The 20,018-nt window shown below is 31.3% G+C and overlaps 1 protein-coding gene across 8 annotated transcripts in view; it reads left to right on the top strand.

The window, feature by feature from the left end:
• The first annotated feature begins 489 nt into the window (after positions 1-489).
• Positions 490-20,018, top strand: part of RKF1 (receptor-like kinase in flowers 1) — a 31,048-nt gene continuing 11,519 nt past the window's right edge. For 2 of the 8 annotated variants that reach the window (XM_022035146.2, XM_022035145.2), the window contains exons 1-18: positions 494-825; positions 2,683-2,857; positions 4,393-4,464; positions 4,595-4,663; positions 4,729-4,800; positions 5,048-5,119; positions 5,227-5,298; positions 5,388-5,459; positions 5,575-5,646; positions 5,776-5,847; positions 5,940-6,011; positions 6,288-6,356; positions 6,617-6,682; positions 8,669-8,731; positions 8,819-8,863; positions 9,015-9,055; positions 13,597-13,985; positions 14,064-14,259. In XM_022035146.2, the coding sequence (XP_021890838.2) occupies positions 732-825; positions 2,683-2,857; positions 4,393-4,464; positions 4,595-4,663; positions 4,729-4,800; positions 5,048-5,119; positions 5,227-5,298; positions 5,388-5,459; positions 5,575-5,646; positions 5,776-5,847; positions 5,940-6,011; positions 6,288-6,356; positions 6,617-6,682; positions 8,669-8,731; positions 8,819-8,863; positions 9,015-9,055; positions 13,597-13,985; positions 14,064-14,259 (1,783 nt within the window). In that variant the 5' untranslated portion in view covers positions 494-731. Of the gene's footprint in view, positions 826-937; positions 1,139-2,682; positions 2,858-4,392; positions 4,465-4,594; positions 4,664-4,728; positions 4,801-5,047; positions 5,120-5,215; positions 5,299-5,387; positions 5,460-5,574; positions 5,647-5,775; positions 5,848-5,928; positions 6,012-6,287; positions 6,357-6,616; positions 6,683-8,668; positions 8,732-8,818; positions 8,864-9,014; positions 9,056-13,596; positions 13,986-14,063; positions 14,260-20,018 lie in introns of those variants that run through there. The other 6 variants (XM_022035148.2, XM_022035147.2, XM_088210919.1 and 3 more) reach the window with 6 other exon arrangements.

Here is a 20,018-nt window from a genome sequence, read left to right as displayed (position 1 = left end):
TTATAATTAGATTTACTATTTTCTTAAAAATCTTTTAAAATATTTTTTGTTTTAATTTATTTAAATGATATTATTAATTTTTTAATGAGTTTTATTTTTTTTCTAATAATAAAAAATATTATTTATTTATACAAAATTTGTTTAAAGTACTGTAAAAAAAAATTTTATAAACTTAAATTTAAATATAAAAATGCATCGTATTTATTTTATTAAAAAATAACTTTTCAGTTGGTAATTTATAATTAATTTTTAAAAATTAAAAAAATTTATAACTATGGTTTCATACTATCACAACTTTTACTTTTAAAAAATTTTTATTATAAAATTTAATGAATCACTAATATAAAAATATCATAAAATAAAATAAGGAAATAGTTTTTGTTATCATATAAAATAATATATTTTATAATTATTTTTAAAAAAAAAAATGTATGTTATTCTCGTGCTTGCCAACTATATATTTTTTTTTAATTTACTGATCCGAGTCCGACAGCCACCCGGATTTCCACAGTGAAGCTCGTCACAGAAAAGGATGCAACAAGTCACTTAGCAATCGCATCACCTCTTTTGAAATTATTTGAGTGGGCCATCGGAATTCTTTCATTGTAATTAGCTCTAAATTATTGCAGAAGATGTATCTGGTTATTAATATCAATGACATTTTCATCCACTTTGAATTTCTAAGTTAATGTAGAACTTTTACTTCTCTCCACTACTGAACTTCTTCAGTCATGGTTGCAAAGCACCTCTTTGTTTTCTTGATTTTCGCACTCAGTTGCTTGAGGTTGCTCAGAGTTATCGAGTCAAAGTTGCCTCAGGAAGAAGGTTAGTACAATTTTTTTTCTTTTTCTAACATTTAAGACGTTTTGGTTGATGTAAATTGTGGGAACTGGAAAATGGGTAGGGATTTATATTTTGGATCCGGTTTTTCGTTTAGTTGGATGTTGAATTTCTGCTTGGTTACCTGGAAAGTGCGGGAAAATGTGCTGGAACTGAAGTTTCAAGTTCTTGTCACTCCTGCCCACCAAAAGAAAAAAACCCGTTTGTTTTGCGATTAATAGAGGGAAGGATACCATTAGTCGAGATATCGTTGACAATACCTGTTTGGAACAATCGTGTCCAGCTTAACTTTCTTTTAGTAAGTTCTCTGTGAAATTTTATATTTCTTTTTTCTGTTTTCTCAGCAACCCAAATATGCATCTGAAATCTAATTTGTAGGCGGATTATTTTCTGGGGTTATATGGAATTAGATTCTGCACTTGCTGAAAGATACTTGTTTAGTTTTTGTGGCCTGCACATTCTAAATAGTCTTAGAAAAGATTATGTATACATCTATAAATTGTTCTTTTTTTTTTTTGGCAAGCCAATTTTGGTACTATTTGTCTAATTAGACAATAACAATATGAGGAAGAAAGTGCATTCCACACACAGTAACTGCTCTGTAATTAACCCAAAATAGTAGACCATTGTTGTTTGGTTATTATCTGTATTTGAAATACTATTTTATTATATCACAGTTTTTTCAAATTTATTTTCAACGTGAATATAAATAATATTGTGAATTTATATCTTACTTAATGTTTGGATTGCTTAGAACATATAAATTTTTATTTAAATTATAAGCAGGTAAAAAGTTATCAATTATTTTTCTGAAAACTAATCAAATATATATTACAAACATTTTATAATTTATGTTCTTATATATGTTTTGTTAATTTTAAATGGATATGACGAGGGGATTTAAACAAATTGATTAGACCAAAAAGGAATCTAGAAAATAAGCCTTTTGCTTTTTTTTTTTTTTGTTTTTTTAATCTCTGCTCTTTCTTCTATAGCAATTTATATATCTGCTATTCTCAAACATAATTTGGTACGTCATTGGTGGCATGACTTTTATCAAATGTAAACCTCAATCTATATAACATGGATTAACCAAAGCTCTCATGGATTTCTTCTATATTGTTGTCATTTGTTTTTGGAGGGCAGTGGCCCTGAATTCTAGTCTCGACTGAAAATAATCAATTTACTTTTACTTATATGTCCAATCCTGGCTTGAGCAACCCATCTTAATCTGGCATTGCAATTTCCTTGACACTATTGCTACCAACTAAAAAATCCTGCATCCCTTCTCAGCACCCACAACTGTACTTACCCATGTTTGATACTCTTATTCTTTTTGTTGAAGGTTTTATCGTCAGTTACGGCCATGTTAGTTGCCAATAAACATATTTGTACAAAGGAAGCAAAACTCCTTTGATGGACAATTCATTTAAACTAACATGTTTTAGTTACATGGCATTCAAATATAACAGAAGAAACGAGGGATTCTTAAGTGGAGTTTGAACAAAATGAGAGAAAAAGAAATATAAGGTGACAAAACCACTTGCTTGAGAAAATGATTAGTAAGGTTACTGTTGAGCACTAATTTAAGTCCAAAGGAAGAAATGAATAACAAGAAGAAGCAGAAATATTTGAGTGATGGGTGAGAGAGACTAAGATGATTAAATTAAGCATATATTTGAACACTTTGGTAAAATGAGATCTTCCATATTGTTCTCTATAAGCTTTCTCTCTACCCTTTTGCCATCTTTTGGCCGAGTATGATAGGTTCTATTTTCTATTTATCTTACCTTTTTCTCTTTATCACACATTTAACATCTTCTGTTCTCTTGATTTTTTCAGTTGATGCTCTTCAGCAAATATTTAGTACATTGGGCTCGAAATACTGGAAGTTCAATTCGGATTCTTGTGGAGTGGAAATGATTGGGCTCACTCCTGTGCCTCCAAAGAATGCAGAGCATGAAATAGCTTGTGAATGCCACTATGAGAACAGCACTGTTTGTCATATCATAAGGATGTAAAGTTTGCTAATCTTGTCCCTCATTTTTTTTTGTACACCCAATAATCTACCTAATTAGTAATCAATGTTTGAAGGATTTTTAATGTTTAAGATTATGAGTTAGTTTTATGGAAATAACAAGAGAACTAAACAAACAAGTCCATTATTTTGTTTCGGAATAAAAAGGAGAGGCTAGAACATAAAAGAAATGGTAGATTGAAGGAATAAAATTGTTCCTTCAAATGCATGGGACTACTTTGTTATAGACAGAGAGAACAAGCTTCACTTTGTGTAATGTCAAAATACCCAGCACGTTACTGCTTCTACTAATACCATTTTAGGGAATTAACACTTTCATTTGTCCCTTATTTCTGGATGTTGTTCAACCATGAATTACTAACATACTTTTCCCTGAAATCTATCTGATATGACCACAAATCTGTTTATTTGGCCGTTGGCCATTAATGGCCCAATTAGCTATTGTGTAAATATGGCCGTTCTTTCATATTTCAATGGTATTTTCTTCTAAGTTAATGATTATGATTACCATAACATATCGTTATGGTTAAATCAGATAATTGAACTAAATTTATTTAAATGATTTGTTAAATATTAATAGTTTCAATAAATTATTCTTTAATTTAATCTATTAAAGTTTCTATATGCTTTAAATTAAAATATTTATAATTAATTTTATAGTTTATACCTATGTATTTTCTACTCTTCCTGTCAAGATATAAAAAAATATTCCACATCACAACAGCATGTAGATAATCTGACATATATCTTGTTTTATGCCAATCCTACATAACAAAATATCATCTACTTTGTTCAGTTCAGTTCAATTTCTATTCAATGCTCTCCTGTCTATCCTAAACGTGCACCAAAGCTACCTATGTTGTTAGTACTGTTACCTAATTGTGTTTTACAATTTTGTGAGTCAATCTAACAGTTTGAGGCCGTGTTATAGATAATAAATAGAGCATTGAAAGTGAGAACCCTGTTGAAGGGGATGTCATACGCTGGAGCTGCATATAACTCTTGTAGGCTTAGAGGTCTAAGAATTTTTCCTTTTGTTTGTTGAATGGTATAAGACATTTATTACTTGTACTAATTTGTTAATCTTTATAAATGTGAAGTAGAAGCACCCTTTAGCAAAATGCATTGGCAGGGCAGAGGCTAACAGGAACATGTCTATTTCTCTTGTCACAATACGTTGTCCTTTACATATCATCCTCTGCATAACTAATTGCTAACTCATGATTTTTTCTTTCCTTGATTCGAAGTTCAATAGCATTTAGTTTTGATCACCTCCTCTGTATGTCAATGAACAACCAAGTAGGTTGTCAATGTTAGTGCTTGGATTTCAAAGTGAATAAGATGGATATGCTTTATCACATAATCAATAATTGTATGAGCCAATGTTAGATTTGCCAAAGAATTTTAGGTGTTAAATCATTTTCTTTCTTATATTAGCAGTTGCTATTTATTTCCTTTCCTTGATAGCAATTGTCTGCACCTCATACTAAGAATTAAATTTCAATCTCTTTTAGAGTCCTCAAGGGTTACAGTCTTCACGGAATCCTTCCACCCCAATTGATTAAACTACCCTATCTTCAAGAAATGTAAGTATCCTTTTAAACGCCTCAATATATGTTTGATGTTGATAAATTATAATGTTATTTTCTTTAATAATGGACTAGAACCAATAAAAATAACTAATGGGTTTTGAATTGCCATTTCTTGTTATTGTAGTGATTTCGCTTACAACTACCTCAGTGGCACCATACCTCGTGAATGGGCTTTAACACGGTTAACTTCAATGTGAGGATGTTGATTTGTGTGATCTAATTTTTGCTGTCATATATTAACCAGTAAGTATCATGCAGCTCTCTTCTTGTAAATAACTTATCAGGGAACATTCCGAAGGAGTTAGGAAATATTACCACCTTGACATATCTGTAAGTTCATAAACTTTGAATCTTTCTTTATATTAGACATTGCTCTGGTTATTGAAGTCCTTAAAAATTGAGGATAATCTCTAAAATTAAGCCAGTGAGATCATTGTTATCTTGCTTTACATGCAAAGTAACCTTAAAATGTTAAATTTGTGTTGACATCTGTTACAACATTTCTCCATTTGCCCGGCATATTTACAGTTCTTAGTACAGGAAGATTTATATTTCTTACATAAACATTGTTAATCAGGAACCTTGAAGGAAACCAATTTTCTGGTGTTGTTCCACATGAACTTGGCAATCTAGTCAACTTGCAGACTCTGTGAGACATACAATTTCTTATGTTTCGTTATTTCTGAAGTCCTTAACTTTATGTTAATAGAACATTTCTAATAATGAATGCCTTTTTGTTTCTGAGGCTTCATGCAGGATGCTTTCTTCCAATCAATTGTCCGGGAACTTGCCAGTGACATTTGCTAGGCTAATAAATCTGACAGACTTGTATGCTTTTTCCTTTTTTTTTCTGGCTTTTATTTCACCACATGTTTGTGCATATTCTAAGTAAACTCAGATTTTTTTGCATCATGTAGAAGGATAAATGATAACAATTTCAACGGACCAATACCTATGTTCATAGAGAAATGGAAACAGCTCACAAGATTGTAAGACCCTTAACCTTTTTAGAAGATATGAAATGCCTTGAGTGTTTTGAGATGGATCAAACTTAATATTGTATTTTCATTTTCTAACAATCTTATTTGTGTCTGATCTTCAAAGAGAAATGCAGGCAAGTGGACTAAGGGTACCCATTCCATCAAGCATTTCTATTTTGAATAATCTCGTTGAGTTGTAAGTTCAAGCTTATTTTAAGCAGTAGTTGTTTTATTTTTGAAATAATTAACCAGTAGTTGTATAGTATCTTTCTTCTGTTCATTTATTTTTTTCCATAGTTTTGCTTATGATGGATATTTTACGCAGGAGAATTACTGATATAAATGGATCTGACCAGCTTTTCCCTGTGATCAGAAGCATGACAAGCCTAGAAAGACTGTATGTTGATTGTATTTTAGGTGTTCGTTTCATCAAGATTGTATGTTTCATCACGATCCATTTTGATTTAATATCATTTAGCTGTCTTTTAGGATCTTGAGGAACTGCAACATTTTTGGGGAGATTCCAGCATACATCTGGGCAATGAAGAATCTGGAAATGTTGTAAGTAAACTGGTTACTTGATTATTGCTTTCTGTTTCTTCCCTCCCTTATGTTAATATAAGTGGACTGCCTGATTCTTGTTCCGAGTTACCTCTCTATTCTTCTTATCCTATTGTAAAGGAAATTGCAAGGACATAGTGTGGGAATTCTCCCACTTCTTCTTTTGAGACAAGCACATACATATCTTCCATTTATTTCTTTTCTTCAGTACTTCTTACTTTTCATAATGTTTGAGGATAGATGATGATTGTTTCATATTTTTAATGAATGTGATAGGGATGTGAGTTTTAACAAGTTAGCTGGAAAAGTTCCGCTTACCATACATGCAAAGCGTTTGAGATTTGTGTAAGTTCTAACTAAAGCTTGTGGCTGCTTCTGACTTCTGCTAAATTCGTTTGGACAAAAAGAAAAAATTTGATAACCTTCTTAAGTAGTAAGTAATTTGCATTTTGATTGTTCCAATGAGAGACCCACTTTTCTGGGTGAGAATTATGTTATAAAAAGGCAATCAAATTCAACAGCAGTTATAATGGGCATCATATAATTGCTTCATATTCTGGTATTTCTATTGAATTCTCATCTTTTCCAGTGTTTCTTCTTGTCAGCTTTTTAAGTCACAACTTGCTGAGTGGAGATATACCAGATTCAATACTCGTCGATGGTAGTAGTGTGTATGTTATTTATCATACATATACAACTTTTTTTTCCTTGTTATTTTCGATTCATTTTTCAGTGCATTTGTTGTTAATGCACCATACTATTTGCAGTGGTTAAGTTTGAACGCCCATGGCTGGTTGAGGAATCTCTTTTGTCTGTAACATCAACTCCTAAGTATTTTGTTTGGATCTTCCACTGCCAGATATATGTTTTAACCGTTCAACACTTCATGCCAATCTTCCGTCATTTTTTTCTCTGTTTTTATAGATTATTAATGTAACGTAGTGGAATAAGGTTTAGGAAGATAGAAAAAGAAAAGAATCAAATCCTCAAAAAATGCCCTCATGATTGTCTTAACAACATTGCGGGATGATTAGGTATGTAATCAATGAGGATGTTAATATTTTTTGTTCGTAAGTACTGTAGACAATAATGTTGAATCACCCATGTATCCACAATGATCAAGACAGCAAAAGAAGTACTAGTAATGCACACCCTAATCCACCTCCTCCATTTATCATCAGAACTGAGCCTCCCCAACATGTAGTCCACAAAATCCCAGCTTACATGATCATAAGCTTTTTTCATATCCAATTTGCAAAGGATGCTGTCTGTATCATTCCCCTTCAAATCATCTACAACTTCATTAGCCACCAAAAAACCGTATCCATAATTTGTTACTATCCACAATGATGTTGAATCATCCATGTGTCGACAAATGCAATATGATGTGGTAGATGTCAGGATGTCAGGATGTCATGCCCAGTTTGCATCCGGATATCCCAATAAACACATAGAAGAGTCAATGTAAAGTTGAAGGCCATAAAATAGAACACCCTATATGTAGCATATTGTACATTTTAAAGCCTAAAAATGATTCTCACGAGGTTTATGCATATGCTGGCAAGCTTCATTGACAGCAAAGAACATAAATGCATAGATTGGATTGTTTCCTATCAGTTCAGCTTTTTATATCATCCATCATGATATATTATTTAGTAGCAACACAATAAGACTTTCAGTAAATAAGAAATAAAATACTAAACTAATAATAAGCCTATTCTTAATAGTTCCTAAATTATCTAAATACCCTTAGCAAGACTAAGTTATAAATTACATAAATACTCATAAGATTGAAATATGACCTTTTTAAAATGGTCTTTTTCTGTTAGAGATAGGTGGTTACATTATTTTTGGACTCTAATTCTTAGGCATGATATGTATGAATAGGATGATTTTGGGAAGGTTTTGGATGTTTTAACTACAATGTAAATACCTTTTACTGGGGTGACACCCCCTTGGTGTCCTTTTACTTTTTTTTTTTAAATAAATCCCTTGGTGTCAATTACATAATACACATTCTTTTTATCTCAAAAAAAAGAATGCTCTTTTTCTGCATTGATTTTTTTTGTTGAATAAAAAGTATATGAAGTATATTAAATCGGTGGCACCAAGGGGGTGCCATCCATTACAAGGTATTACAAATCTATTAGTATATCTATGACATTCCCAAAATCGTTGTAAATGTTGTATCTTTTTCCTGCATCAATTATTAATGCACTCAGGAGGAAATCAAGTTTTAATTTTGAATCTGGACCTTCTTAGAAATATCCTTCCTCTTTCTTCCAACTTTCCTAAGGTTAAAGACTCATTTGTATGATACACTTCCTGGGCATTAGAATAATATATTTTTTATTTTTATACTGTAAATAATAAAATTTGACATTAGCTTTTTAACTCTTTGGAGTAACTGTTCATTGAACTATTTATTTGATGTGATGTTAGATTGGAGCCATGAACCTCTTTCCCACTAATTATTCACCCGTTGTTAAGTCACTGAACAGGCCAAGTTAAGCTTTTGGTTTCCTATGGACTCTTGGGCTATTAGGCACCCAACAGCATAAGTAATTGCTAAATGCTGTTGTTTCTGCTTAGTTTCCTAAGTATAGGGAAGTGGATGCGGAAGTGATATTGATATTAATTTTTATTCTGGGCAACAGTGATCTATCATACAACAACTTCACATGGCAAGGCCCCGAGCAACCTGCTTGTCGAGAGAACATGTTAGAATACTTTCTATAACAAATTCCTGTAATTTATACATATATATTTTTTTAAGCTGACAATTATTTTGCCTTTTATTTTTCTAGGAATCTAAATCTAAACTTATTTAGGAGCTCTTCAAAGATGAACATGTAAGATGTTGCATACTTTTTCTTTTAGTTGGTTGGTATTTTATAAATTCTTAGGTAATTTCAAAACTATATTCTGCAATATTGCAAAGTTTCTGTAATATGTTTTGTTCAAATTATATGCTAATAGGATTTTATCCATTGTGTGATGAAGGGGGATTCTTCCATGCGTGAAGGCTTTTAATTGTCCTAGATGTAAGTATATCTTTGTTTGCATTTAGAAAAATTGGCTTGCTTTTTCCTTGAAATTTATTCATCTATTTGAAATTATTAAGGTGTAAATGCAAACAACTCATGCATAGTTGCGTGGATTTGTGATATAATAATCATCATAATCAAATGTATGAACAATAAAGTAAGCAACTCTAATTAGTTGAAATTTCTGGAACAATTGCCAATCAAACATGATACTAGAGCAAAATTGTTAACCAGAAAAAAGAAAAATAACCAACTAATTATTTACACATGGTAGCTACTCTCAAAAAAAAAATGTTTAACATGGTAGGTGAATAGCGATAATTTAAGCCATTAGAACCTCTTCTCCTTCTTTCTATTCACTCATTTGTTGTCCATAATTGATCTTCATGTATGCAAAGCCTGTTTATGAATCTGTAGCTTGTGTATCTCTTCAAGTTGACCCCATGTTGATAATTGAGTCTTCATCCAATGATTGTATATTGTGGCTCTACGGATATTTTTTGATACATGCTCATGTTGGAAGCTCGTTCTCCTATTTGAATGTGAGGGGGAGTATGAAAGAATAACTGTATAAATAATAAATGTGTGTGTAATAGCCAGTCCAAGAAAATAAATACTTGTTATAATTATGGGCCCAAGAGAAATTATATAGTTTGTTTATAAAAGTTACAGGTTTTTTGTAATTTTATATAAATTATTAGGTCTTTTTGTTATGGAAAGGGCAATTCCATATTTATAAATTAATTATTAGGGTTTAGTTAAAAGATTCTAAAATCCTAAGAAGTAAAGAGAAGATAAGGACGAGACGATAGAAAGAAGAGAAGGCAACAAGAAGATAAGTTTCCTAAACCCTAAATTAAAACTCTATTGCGTGACATTTAGATTGTAAAAGCTAAAAGAAAAACATGCGTATGCAAGGAAGGAAAGAATTATTTAGTAGTAGTGGTCTAACCACTTTTTGATTTTTTGTGAAGTTTCTGCTACCAGTCTATTTTATTTATAATCAACACATCAGATGCTTTCCATAAACATTAAGATTGTAAGATTTGGATTAAAATTGAAGAAGTTATGAATTTTAGAAAGTCTAAGATTGCAGCAAATCACAAACAGCACGGTAGTGGACTTTTTGGCTGTTTTGTGATTTTTTGGCTAAATTTCAGATATTAAACTAATTTATCCATAATTTACACATGATAAATTTCCTATAGACATTAAGATTGCATGATTTAGATTAGAATTGAGTAAGTATGAATTTTTGAAAACTAAAGGTTACAGTAGAATGCAAATTGCATGACAGTGCGTCCAGGCCATGCTTTTGATTTTTCTAGCCAACTTTTTCCCATAAAACAATTTTATTTATAATGTACACATTTTAAGTTTTCAATAATCTTTAAGATTGCATTATTTGGATGAAAATTGAATGAGTTGTGAATTTTTTAAATTTAGGATTTTAGATAAATTCAAACCGCGCGGCAGTGGACTTTAACTTTTTTAATTCTCTGGCTAATGTTTGGCTATAAACCCTGTATAATTATAATATGATGTCTTTCTATATACATCAAGATTTTGTAATTTGGATAATAATTGAGTTATAAATTTTTAGATATTTAAGGATGCTGAGAAAAATGTAAATAAGAACAATAACTTCAGAATTTCCAATCTGTCTTTTGGTAACCTTTTTGATTGATTTCTTATTCTAAGTGATAGTTCTATGTTTGTTTATTGTTATATAAGAATCATTATCTAATTTGATATGTGCTGGAATAACTAAATTTTTGAAATTGGTTGCGCGTTATGCAAAATGATGATCTAGACGTTATTTTCCAATGGTTGATTTTAGGAGGCTAAAATTGATACTGCAGTGGTCGAAAATTTGTGGAGATGTAGATTTTATGGTAAATTAGATATTCGAGTTATTGAGTTGAATGAAAAAAGTTTTGGATTTCAGGAGTAATGAGTTTGTATTAAATTCTAAGAAATTTGATGAATTTCAAATTAGAGTTTTTTAAACGACCTACGTAGATTTCTCATAGATTGTAAAGCTCAAACATTAGGCTTTTCATCAACATCCATATGCATTATTGGAATTTCTGGATATTTATTTGATATTTTGAATGAAGTAGGATTTGAAAGAAGTTTTATCATTTTATTTGAAATTTCGGATTTAGCATTACAAGTGAAAAGTTTTTAGTCTATGCTAATATTTTACAATACCTGAAAATTATTGTAAATTTTTATTATCATGTAATTGCTTATTAGCTTTGAAATTATTTATTAATTATATAAAATTTTCAAAGTGCCTACTGTAAATTATTGCTTTGAGTATAAATTTGGATCAAACTTATCTTTTGATGAAGTCGGGAATTGGAGATATTTGACGAAATTATTTGCTTTTGATAAAAAATATGAACATACTTGTAAGTTTGTTTTGAAACTCTCAAAGTGGTTATGACTTGACTCTACAACGAGAGTATACGTTGAACTTTTTTCATAAACATGTTTTTTTTTTTATAATTTACACCATGTGAGTTAAATACAGTTTTGGGCTCTGATATAGGAATATGAGTATCATCTATACCATAAGGGTTAAATATGGTGTTGGGCCTTGCCACAAGAATTAATGTGGTTTGATTTGAATTTTGTTAATATTTAATGAGTTTATCTTAAATGTTAATTGAAAAACTTTTGAAATTATTTTATTATTATATTTTATTTACTCTATTTTAAATCTATTTTGCCATGATTATTTAAATCTACTTGATCCAGTTAATTTGAGTTAATTATTCACTGAATTGTGAGTTCACTCCATTTTCTTCTCTTATAGATTTTGAAGAATAAATTATACATGAGGACTTGGGATGTGTGAGTGACTAAGGATTCTGATTTAAAGAATTAAAATATATTAGTTAAGTTTTATATTTTGATTGAGAAATCATTTTATTTAGAGAGTTTAAATCTTTTAAACTTTGGTGTAAAGTTTCAATTTAGGAAACTTATTGATTATTAAGCTTTCAAGGGTCAAGTTTGAGATTTACTTCAAGCCTTACATGTTTATGATATTTTTCCATAAATGTATGGCATGGCGTGCCTAGTTTTGGGTTTGCGCATTACAATTGGTATGTTAAATCATTTAAGTTTTTAGGATAATGGGGAGCTAACTAATTATTTAACAAGGATAATCTTTGTTGTTATCATGTTGTAGCATTTGATATGATTAAAATCATAGGACTGGACATCACAGAACAGTCCAATATAATTTTTAGTAGCAGAAAAAGTTGGTTGAAACAGACGAAAAGATTATGATCAAAGGGCAAATCACTTTCTTTATTTTGGTGGAACAAAATTATTACTGCACTTACCAAAATTGGCGTCATACACAAAACAATCTTTGCATGTACAAAACAATCCCTTGACCAATTTTATTTTTATCCTCATATTCTCTCTCTCAATTCTTGAGTTTATAATAACTAAATATAGCTTACTTTTTGTTTGAATAATTTATTTAACAAGTAGCTTGATGTTTTTTTGGAAAACTAATTGTTAACTAAATAAAGATTAGCTTGTGGTGCTGGTGTTATAACTAAAAATTAATGTATTTCTTATTTAATATATTATCATGTATAAATTTTTTTTTTTTATATATTGATATGATTTTAGTTTATGACAGTATACAATATTATTTTTTTTATACACAACATCATTTTATTTAGTCATAAGAATATAAATGTTATCATTTTATTCTGTCATACAAAGTCAGAATATAAGATAATGTAAATGGTACCCTAGTACTTGTCCACCATGTTTTGTGTTGTTCACTAGCACAAACATAAAACAGAATAAATTCATTTTGTCCAATCTTATGAATACCAAACATATACTTTACCTTGTCTTGCCTATACAGTGCTGTAGCTTTCTATATTTTTCCGTTATTTTATTTTCCAAATGCTGTCTATATCTAGGTTCCATAGAACTTTGCCCATTCTACTCAGGGTCAAAATTGCAAACTATGACATCTTTATTGCAGGAAACCTTTGCTGAGTTTACTTTCATTTAGTTTAATTTTCATGTGCTTACATGAGAAGATATACCTGCCAACTGGGAAAAAAAACTTTATGCAGCTTTAACCATTTTATATCTTTTCCCTGTGACATTATGTTTCGTAAAGCTTTCACCATGCAAAGTGTATACATCGATAAGCATTTCACACTAATGAATTATATTTACTTGGCAATCACACTGGGACACAAGATCCTGGAGTATCACCGAGAAGATAAGAGGAGTAAAATTTGTGATGCCTTGTTTGAACTGGTCTAATTGCTGGTTATATTAGAGTTCAGAATGCAAAAAACTAAAAGTAAAAGATGACCGATATAATGCTAAGTTTAGCTCTCCATATTGATGTAAACTGCTACTTTTGGTTACAGTCAATTGGAAGTAATATTTTTGGTCATGTAAGATATAATGTAAGTTTGCTTCTCTATTCAATCTTGCTTCATCTTATTTGTCTCCGTATGATTTTCTTCTTCTATTGATGGCAGATTCTAATTGTTTACATGTCAATTGTGGTGGCAATGATGCAACTGTCAAGGAAAATAAAACAGAAGTCCTGTATGAAGGAGATGGAAGAGTAGAAGGTGGAGTTGCTAACTATTATGTGAAACTTGGTAGTCAATGGGGATTTAGTAGCACTGGAGATTTCATGGATGACAATGATTTCCAAAATAGGCGTTACACCATTTCTGTGTCATCATCAAACCTACCTGATCTGTATGTTACAGCCCGTATATCTCCAATTTCACTCACTTACTTTTATTATTGCTTAGAAACTGGGACATACACAGTGAGTCTGAAATTTGCTGAGATACAGTTTACAAATGATAGAACATATAAAAGCCTTGGGCGGCGCTCATATGATATTTATATTCAGGTATTTTCTCATACTCAGCAATTATATAGTTTTTTGAAATTGTAAAATGGTATGAACAGTTGAATGAACTCTTCACAGGATAAACTGGTGTCAAAGGATTTCAATATTGAAGATGAGGCAAAGGGTGCCCAAAAACCTCTAGTGAAACAGTTTAGTGTCAATGTGATAACTAACTACCTTGAAATTCGGTTCTATTGGGCTGGTAGAGGGACAACAAGGATTCCTGAAAGAGGAGTTTATGGTCCCTTGGTTTCTGCTATTTCTGTGGTTTCTGGTAAGTCATTTTTCTGAGTGTTGCTTGTCATTTAAATATGATGACAGTATATGCAAAAGAAATACTATGCGGAGGGTACAATTGATACATGCTTCATTAGAAGTCTCTTCTACATGACAAAGCAGGTGTCACTTCAACTTCCTCCTTGACCAGATTGTTGCTTGTGGTTCGTTATATATCACCTTTAGTATTCACATGATTTAAATTTCCAGTCTTAATTCGAGATCAAACTTTCCTGGATCAGTTGCAGTGTAAAATGCTGTGCTCTCTAGGCCTGACAGAATGCTGAAGCCTAAATAGGCTGTAATTTTTACAGAGAAATGTAGCATAGAACAGCAACTGAAAATAGGTAGTTTAGAAGATTTATTAAGCAAATGAAAGTGAAGGAGAAGATTTATTGATTATGGTTTACATTTCAACTCTAGTAACACCTTTTTCTTCTTTATAGACAATAAATTTCATTTCAAATAGCATCAAGAAGTTGTCCATTGTGCTGCGTACTGCCACAGATTATTTAGATAGCCTTAAACTAACATCCCTTCTTCTAACTAGATATCAATAGCTGCTGGATGCGTTGTCCCATTCTGTAATACAAGTGTTTATACTTGATTGAAGCAAATTTTATTTTATACTTATATTTTCATTCGGAGTATAAATAATAAAATTTCCTTTTTTGCTTTTCTTTTTCTTTTCTTGATAAAGCATGAACTTTGTTGAAAAGAAAGAGAATTGTAAAATAGAAGAGGAGAAAATATCCCCCAAACGTAAAGTTGTCGCTCTTTTCAATTGGTTTAAGTTATTACGCTAATTAAGTACCATGTTTTGACTTGGTATGATGGAGAACAAGAAGATATTATTTTGGAATAAATTTTCAATTAAAGAAGTTTTTTTTTATAAACATTATTTTGTATTTTTATGTTATTTAGGCTTATTTAAGCATTTAACAATTTAATTTCCTGTTTATATAGGTCTTAACTATTATAGGAGTTAGAATCCTTTATATTTTCTCTTTCATAATAGTACTTATTAGTTGTAATTAATACATGTACAAAGAGTAATAGTTACCAAGAAAAGATAAACAGTGATGTGTTAAGAACTCCTTTGTTGGAGTTTTATTTACTATTATCTCTCTTTGTGTTTGTCTTTTTGGTTGTTATTCTATCTAGTAACTCATTCTTCATTCTACTTCTTTCACCTTAATTACTAATTTTTTTTTGGCCTATTTGCTTTTTATCTAAATTGTTTTCTCTATTTTTAAACCATACATAACAAGTTAGTTTGACCACTACTTGTCCTACATCTGTCGGTATTAAAGTCCCACTTATAACACTACTTTCCACCAATTTTAACATGAAAAACCAAGATTTTTGCACCACATCTAACAAAAAAAATTGTTTAAAAAAATAATTAAAAAAAGCCAAACAACTTAATAGTTGTGCAACCTTTCTATTCATCACCTCCACTGAGCGATGACTGAAAGCACCACAACCACTAGGCTCATACAATACTGAGTAGTACACTCGGAGCACCAGCGACTAAAACCAGCACTGGGAACTGCCTCACTCGTCGTTAGTCTCCCAAATCCCTTAAGTGCTGCCTTCACTCAAACACTTTCAAAGAAGCAAGGGATGAAGGGGAAGAGTTTCATACTGAAATCGATGAACTAAGCTAGCTTCACTCTTAAACTACCTGAACTAGAGGAGCGGTACGAGCTACTAATAGCCTTACTACAAAAGAAAGGCTATTTGAGATCCTTTTTCAAGGTTTGGAACGCATTCGCTTACAACAAAGGAAGGGGAACTCATTCCAGATATCGATTAACTGCTTGCCAACCTATCCCTAGACCGACGGATTGACCTGCTGACCCCGCTACTTCATTGACTTCTACCATGCCAAATTTCTGTCTTCCCAGCCATCATGAGTAACATTGACCACCAACCATCGATCTAGAATCCCAGTGACTGGAGAAAGCAGTAGCCAAAAGCTCGTCTGCCACCAGTTAGTGGAGATTGGCATGTGATGTGTATGTGCCCCTGACTGCCAATGTCTTTAACTTTTGCTTCTTTGTTTTAATCAGTTCATCTCTTATTTGACCAGTTCGGTTTGATCACTTTAGTTCAAGCCTATGCAGGCCGAGTTTCGTTCTATTTCAGACTGGTTCCTCAGATATTACAATGTGTTCTACCTGTTTTGAGTTAGTTTGGTCCTTTTTGCATTTGATAACTCATTTTAGAGCAAATCAACATTAAATGTACTAATTTGATACAGAATGAGACAAACTTTTGGTTAAAATTCATCATATAATCTACCCAATTACTCATAATGTGTTGGACCTTATGGATGGACAGAAAGTATTCATATTCTTTTACATAATCAAACTTGTATTTGATATAAATTTTTCAAAGAGGCTATGTGTGCTAAATATTTTTAACATGGTGGCTGCATATATTATAATTATTGAGTATGTATTTGATGTATATGCAAGGACTAAAAATTTATGGGATACTCAACAAGGGCATAGAAATCAGGTAAGGTCTTCAACTAAAACTTCTCCTAAACTAGAAAAGTCAAAACTTAAAGTTCCTCTTGAACCTCCAATGGCAGCTCAAGAGATATTGGCTCATGTTGGAGTTGTTTCTGCTCATGCTAATAATATTGAGAACATTCCTGCTTTCAACAAGCTTATTCTGCCTCTTATTGCTATTGAAGGTGGTTCCAATCCATGAACATGCATTAAAGAGATTTCTTTTTATGATTTCATTTTATATCATTTGGTTTATGATTCTAAGGAATCTATGTTAGGATCTTGTATAATGGAATATTCAAAATTTTCTCTACACCTTTTCATCTTTATTTCGTCCATATCAATCTTATCACTTAAATCCTGGAGAGTTATTTTGAAATCCTCTAATGTAATTTTATGTGGATGAGAATTATCATTTTGTTCCTATGGCTTCTCTTGCAGATGATATAATTATATCTGTTATTTTAGGTCTCAAAAAATCATATTGAATTTCCATATCATAACATCTATCGTATATGAATATTTTTTAAGAGAATCTTGAGTTCAAATAGTATCTTCACAAAATTCATAAATTACAAAAGGTTGTAAAGTTGAACTTCGACTAATTTTGCTATAATTTACATATTCATATTGATAAAAAATTTCTGTATAAATCATCTCATAAGTCATGGTTTGTAACTAACCATATGCTTGAGAGAATGTAACTAAAGCATAATTTAACTCTATTCATGTTTTAAATCTATTTAGAATTCCTCTAACTCCAAGTAGACTTTGTCTAAATTATGAAGTTCCCAAAAAGTGAATATAGGACAGGAATTCGACCCAACTAACCTCAAACAACATACCCAGAAACATAGAGAATTGATTTGAAAATTTTGGAAACTGGTTTGGAGGTAGTTGAACCAAACTAGTCGAACCAGATATGGTTGAACCCGTTTGAAACAATCAATAGATGACTTCAGAATACCGAAGTACCCAACGCACTTGTTGGCGTGTAGCTACACGTGCCAGCTTCTAACAATCCTCCAACAACAATCTATCGGGGTGAGCTTGTTTGGAGGTGCTAATCGTGGATTTGGGGTCAGCTTTACTTGTTGTGAATGGGAAGGAGGAGATATTGTGTTTGCAGCAACGATGTGGTGATTTTCTTGTGAGTGAGGCGTGTTGAAAATAATAATTTGCATATTAAGAGAACTCTGTCTTACTAAGGAGTTATGCTTATGAATATGTGTCTATTCAGTTTTCGTAAATGATTCATGTATTACATTTAAATGTGTCTTTTGAGTTTTCTTATATGATTCATGTATTAAACTTAAATATGTGTTTTTTGAGTTTTCGTAAGTGGTGTATGTCATAAACTTAATTATAAGTCATGAATTAAACTTAATTATAGTATATGTATTTAGAATTTTAAAAGTTGTGGTAGTGCCTATATATACCCATCTATTTGAATTTTTTTGTAACAACCACAAAAATTAAAATTAAGTGTTCTCCAAGAAGCATGGAGTAGAATGAAGCCTAGTGTTAACCATTTGCGAATTTTTGGAAGCATTGCATATGCTCATGTTACACAAGAAGAGAGATTCAAGCTCGATGATGGAAGTTTCAAGCTAGTTTTTATTGACTATGATGCAAATTCAAAAGGCTACAAGTTGTACAATTCAAGAAATGGTATGATTGTGGTAAGTAGAGATGTTAAATTTGATGAAACAACGGCTTGGAATTGGGAGAAGCAAGAAGAAAATGTTTATGATTTCTTTCTATATTTTCAAGAGGAAGGCCAAGAGATCATGGTGCCTTTGCAAGAGGTAACTCCACCTCCTTCTCCAACTCATGTTGCACCACCCACTTCTCAAGAAAGCTCCAATTGCCACAAAAGATAAAGAACATTTAAGATCTCTATGATGAAACTGAAGACATCACTAACTTTGACATAAATGATTTGTTTTGTCTTTTTCGTAACAGTAAACCTATGAATTTTGATAAAGTCATGAAAGATGCAAGATGGAGACAAGCCATGGAGGAAAAGATCATTCCATAAAAAAAAAAACAACACATGGGAGCTATCAACACTTCCTAAAAGAAAAACATGGAGTTAATTATGTGAGGTTTTTGCACCAGTTGCTCACATGAACACTATTTGTTTGCTATTAGTTATTTCAAGGAATTTTTCAACTTGATGTGAAGTTGGTATCTCTCAATGGCCATCTTAAGGAAGAGGTTTATACAAAACAACCATTAGGTTTTGTTGTTGAAAGGTATGAAGATTATATTGAATAAAGCTTTGTATGGGTTAAAGTAAGCACCAAGTGCATAGAATAACCATATAAATAAGTATTTTAAAGATAATGAGTTTGTTCATTGTCCTAATGAATATATTCTTGATGTGAAGTATCATGCTAATGGTAATTTGTGTCTATATATGGACGATCTCATCTTTTCTCGCAATAATTCAAGTTTCTTTAATAAATTCAAGAAAACTATGTTACTTGAATTTGAAATGACTGATATTAGGCTCGTGTTTTACTATTTCGGCCTTGAGATGAGACAAATAGACGATGACATTTTTATTTCTCAAGAAAGCTATGCAAAAGAAGTTTTAGAGAAATCCAAAATGCCTAATTGCAATCCTACGAATACGATTGATCCCACTCTCTTTAAAAGTCTTGTAGGAAGTTTGCAATACTTGACTTTTCAAGACCCGGATTAATAGCTTGTTTGTGGAAATTCCTACCACCTCTCACATAAATGTTGTTAAAAGAATCCTACATTACCTTAAAGATATTGTTGATTTTGGATTATTTTATATATCATTTAATGATTTTAAGTTCATGGAATTTTGTGATAATGATTTTTGTAAAAGGTTTGGGAAGAAAAATAGTAAATAATTTGTGTATTTTTATTGAAATGAAAGACATGATATATATACATGTAAACAGATTCATATATAGTAACCAACATAAATTACTCTAATTATTTTCTTCTTAATTACACTAACATATTTAAAAAGATAATCATATTATTATGTATAAGGAATGTTTTGTAATATTTTAACACTCCCCTCAAGGTAGAACATAAATATTAATCATGCCTAAGTTGTTCCAAAGATACCCAATCTGTGTTCCATTCAGAGACTTCGTGAATCACCAAGTTGTTCTCTCGTTTTCACATAACTAGTAAATATTAAGTTTTCTTGAATTTTCTCTCGGATCAAGTGATAATCAATCTTGATATG

The sequence above is a fragment of the Carica papaya genome, chromosome 9, assembly GCF_054855325.1.
Source record: "Carica papaya isolate Zhongbai chromosome 9, ASM5485532v1, whole genome shotgun sequence".
NCBI lineage: Eukaryota > Viridiplantae > Streptophyta > Magnoliopsida > Brassicales > Caricaceae > Carica > Carica papaya.
The sequence above is the reverse complement of the archived record's forward strand: the minus strand, read 5'-3'. Positions and strand labels throughout refer to the sequence as shown.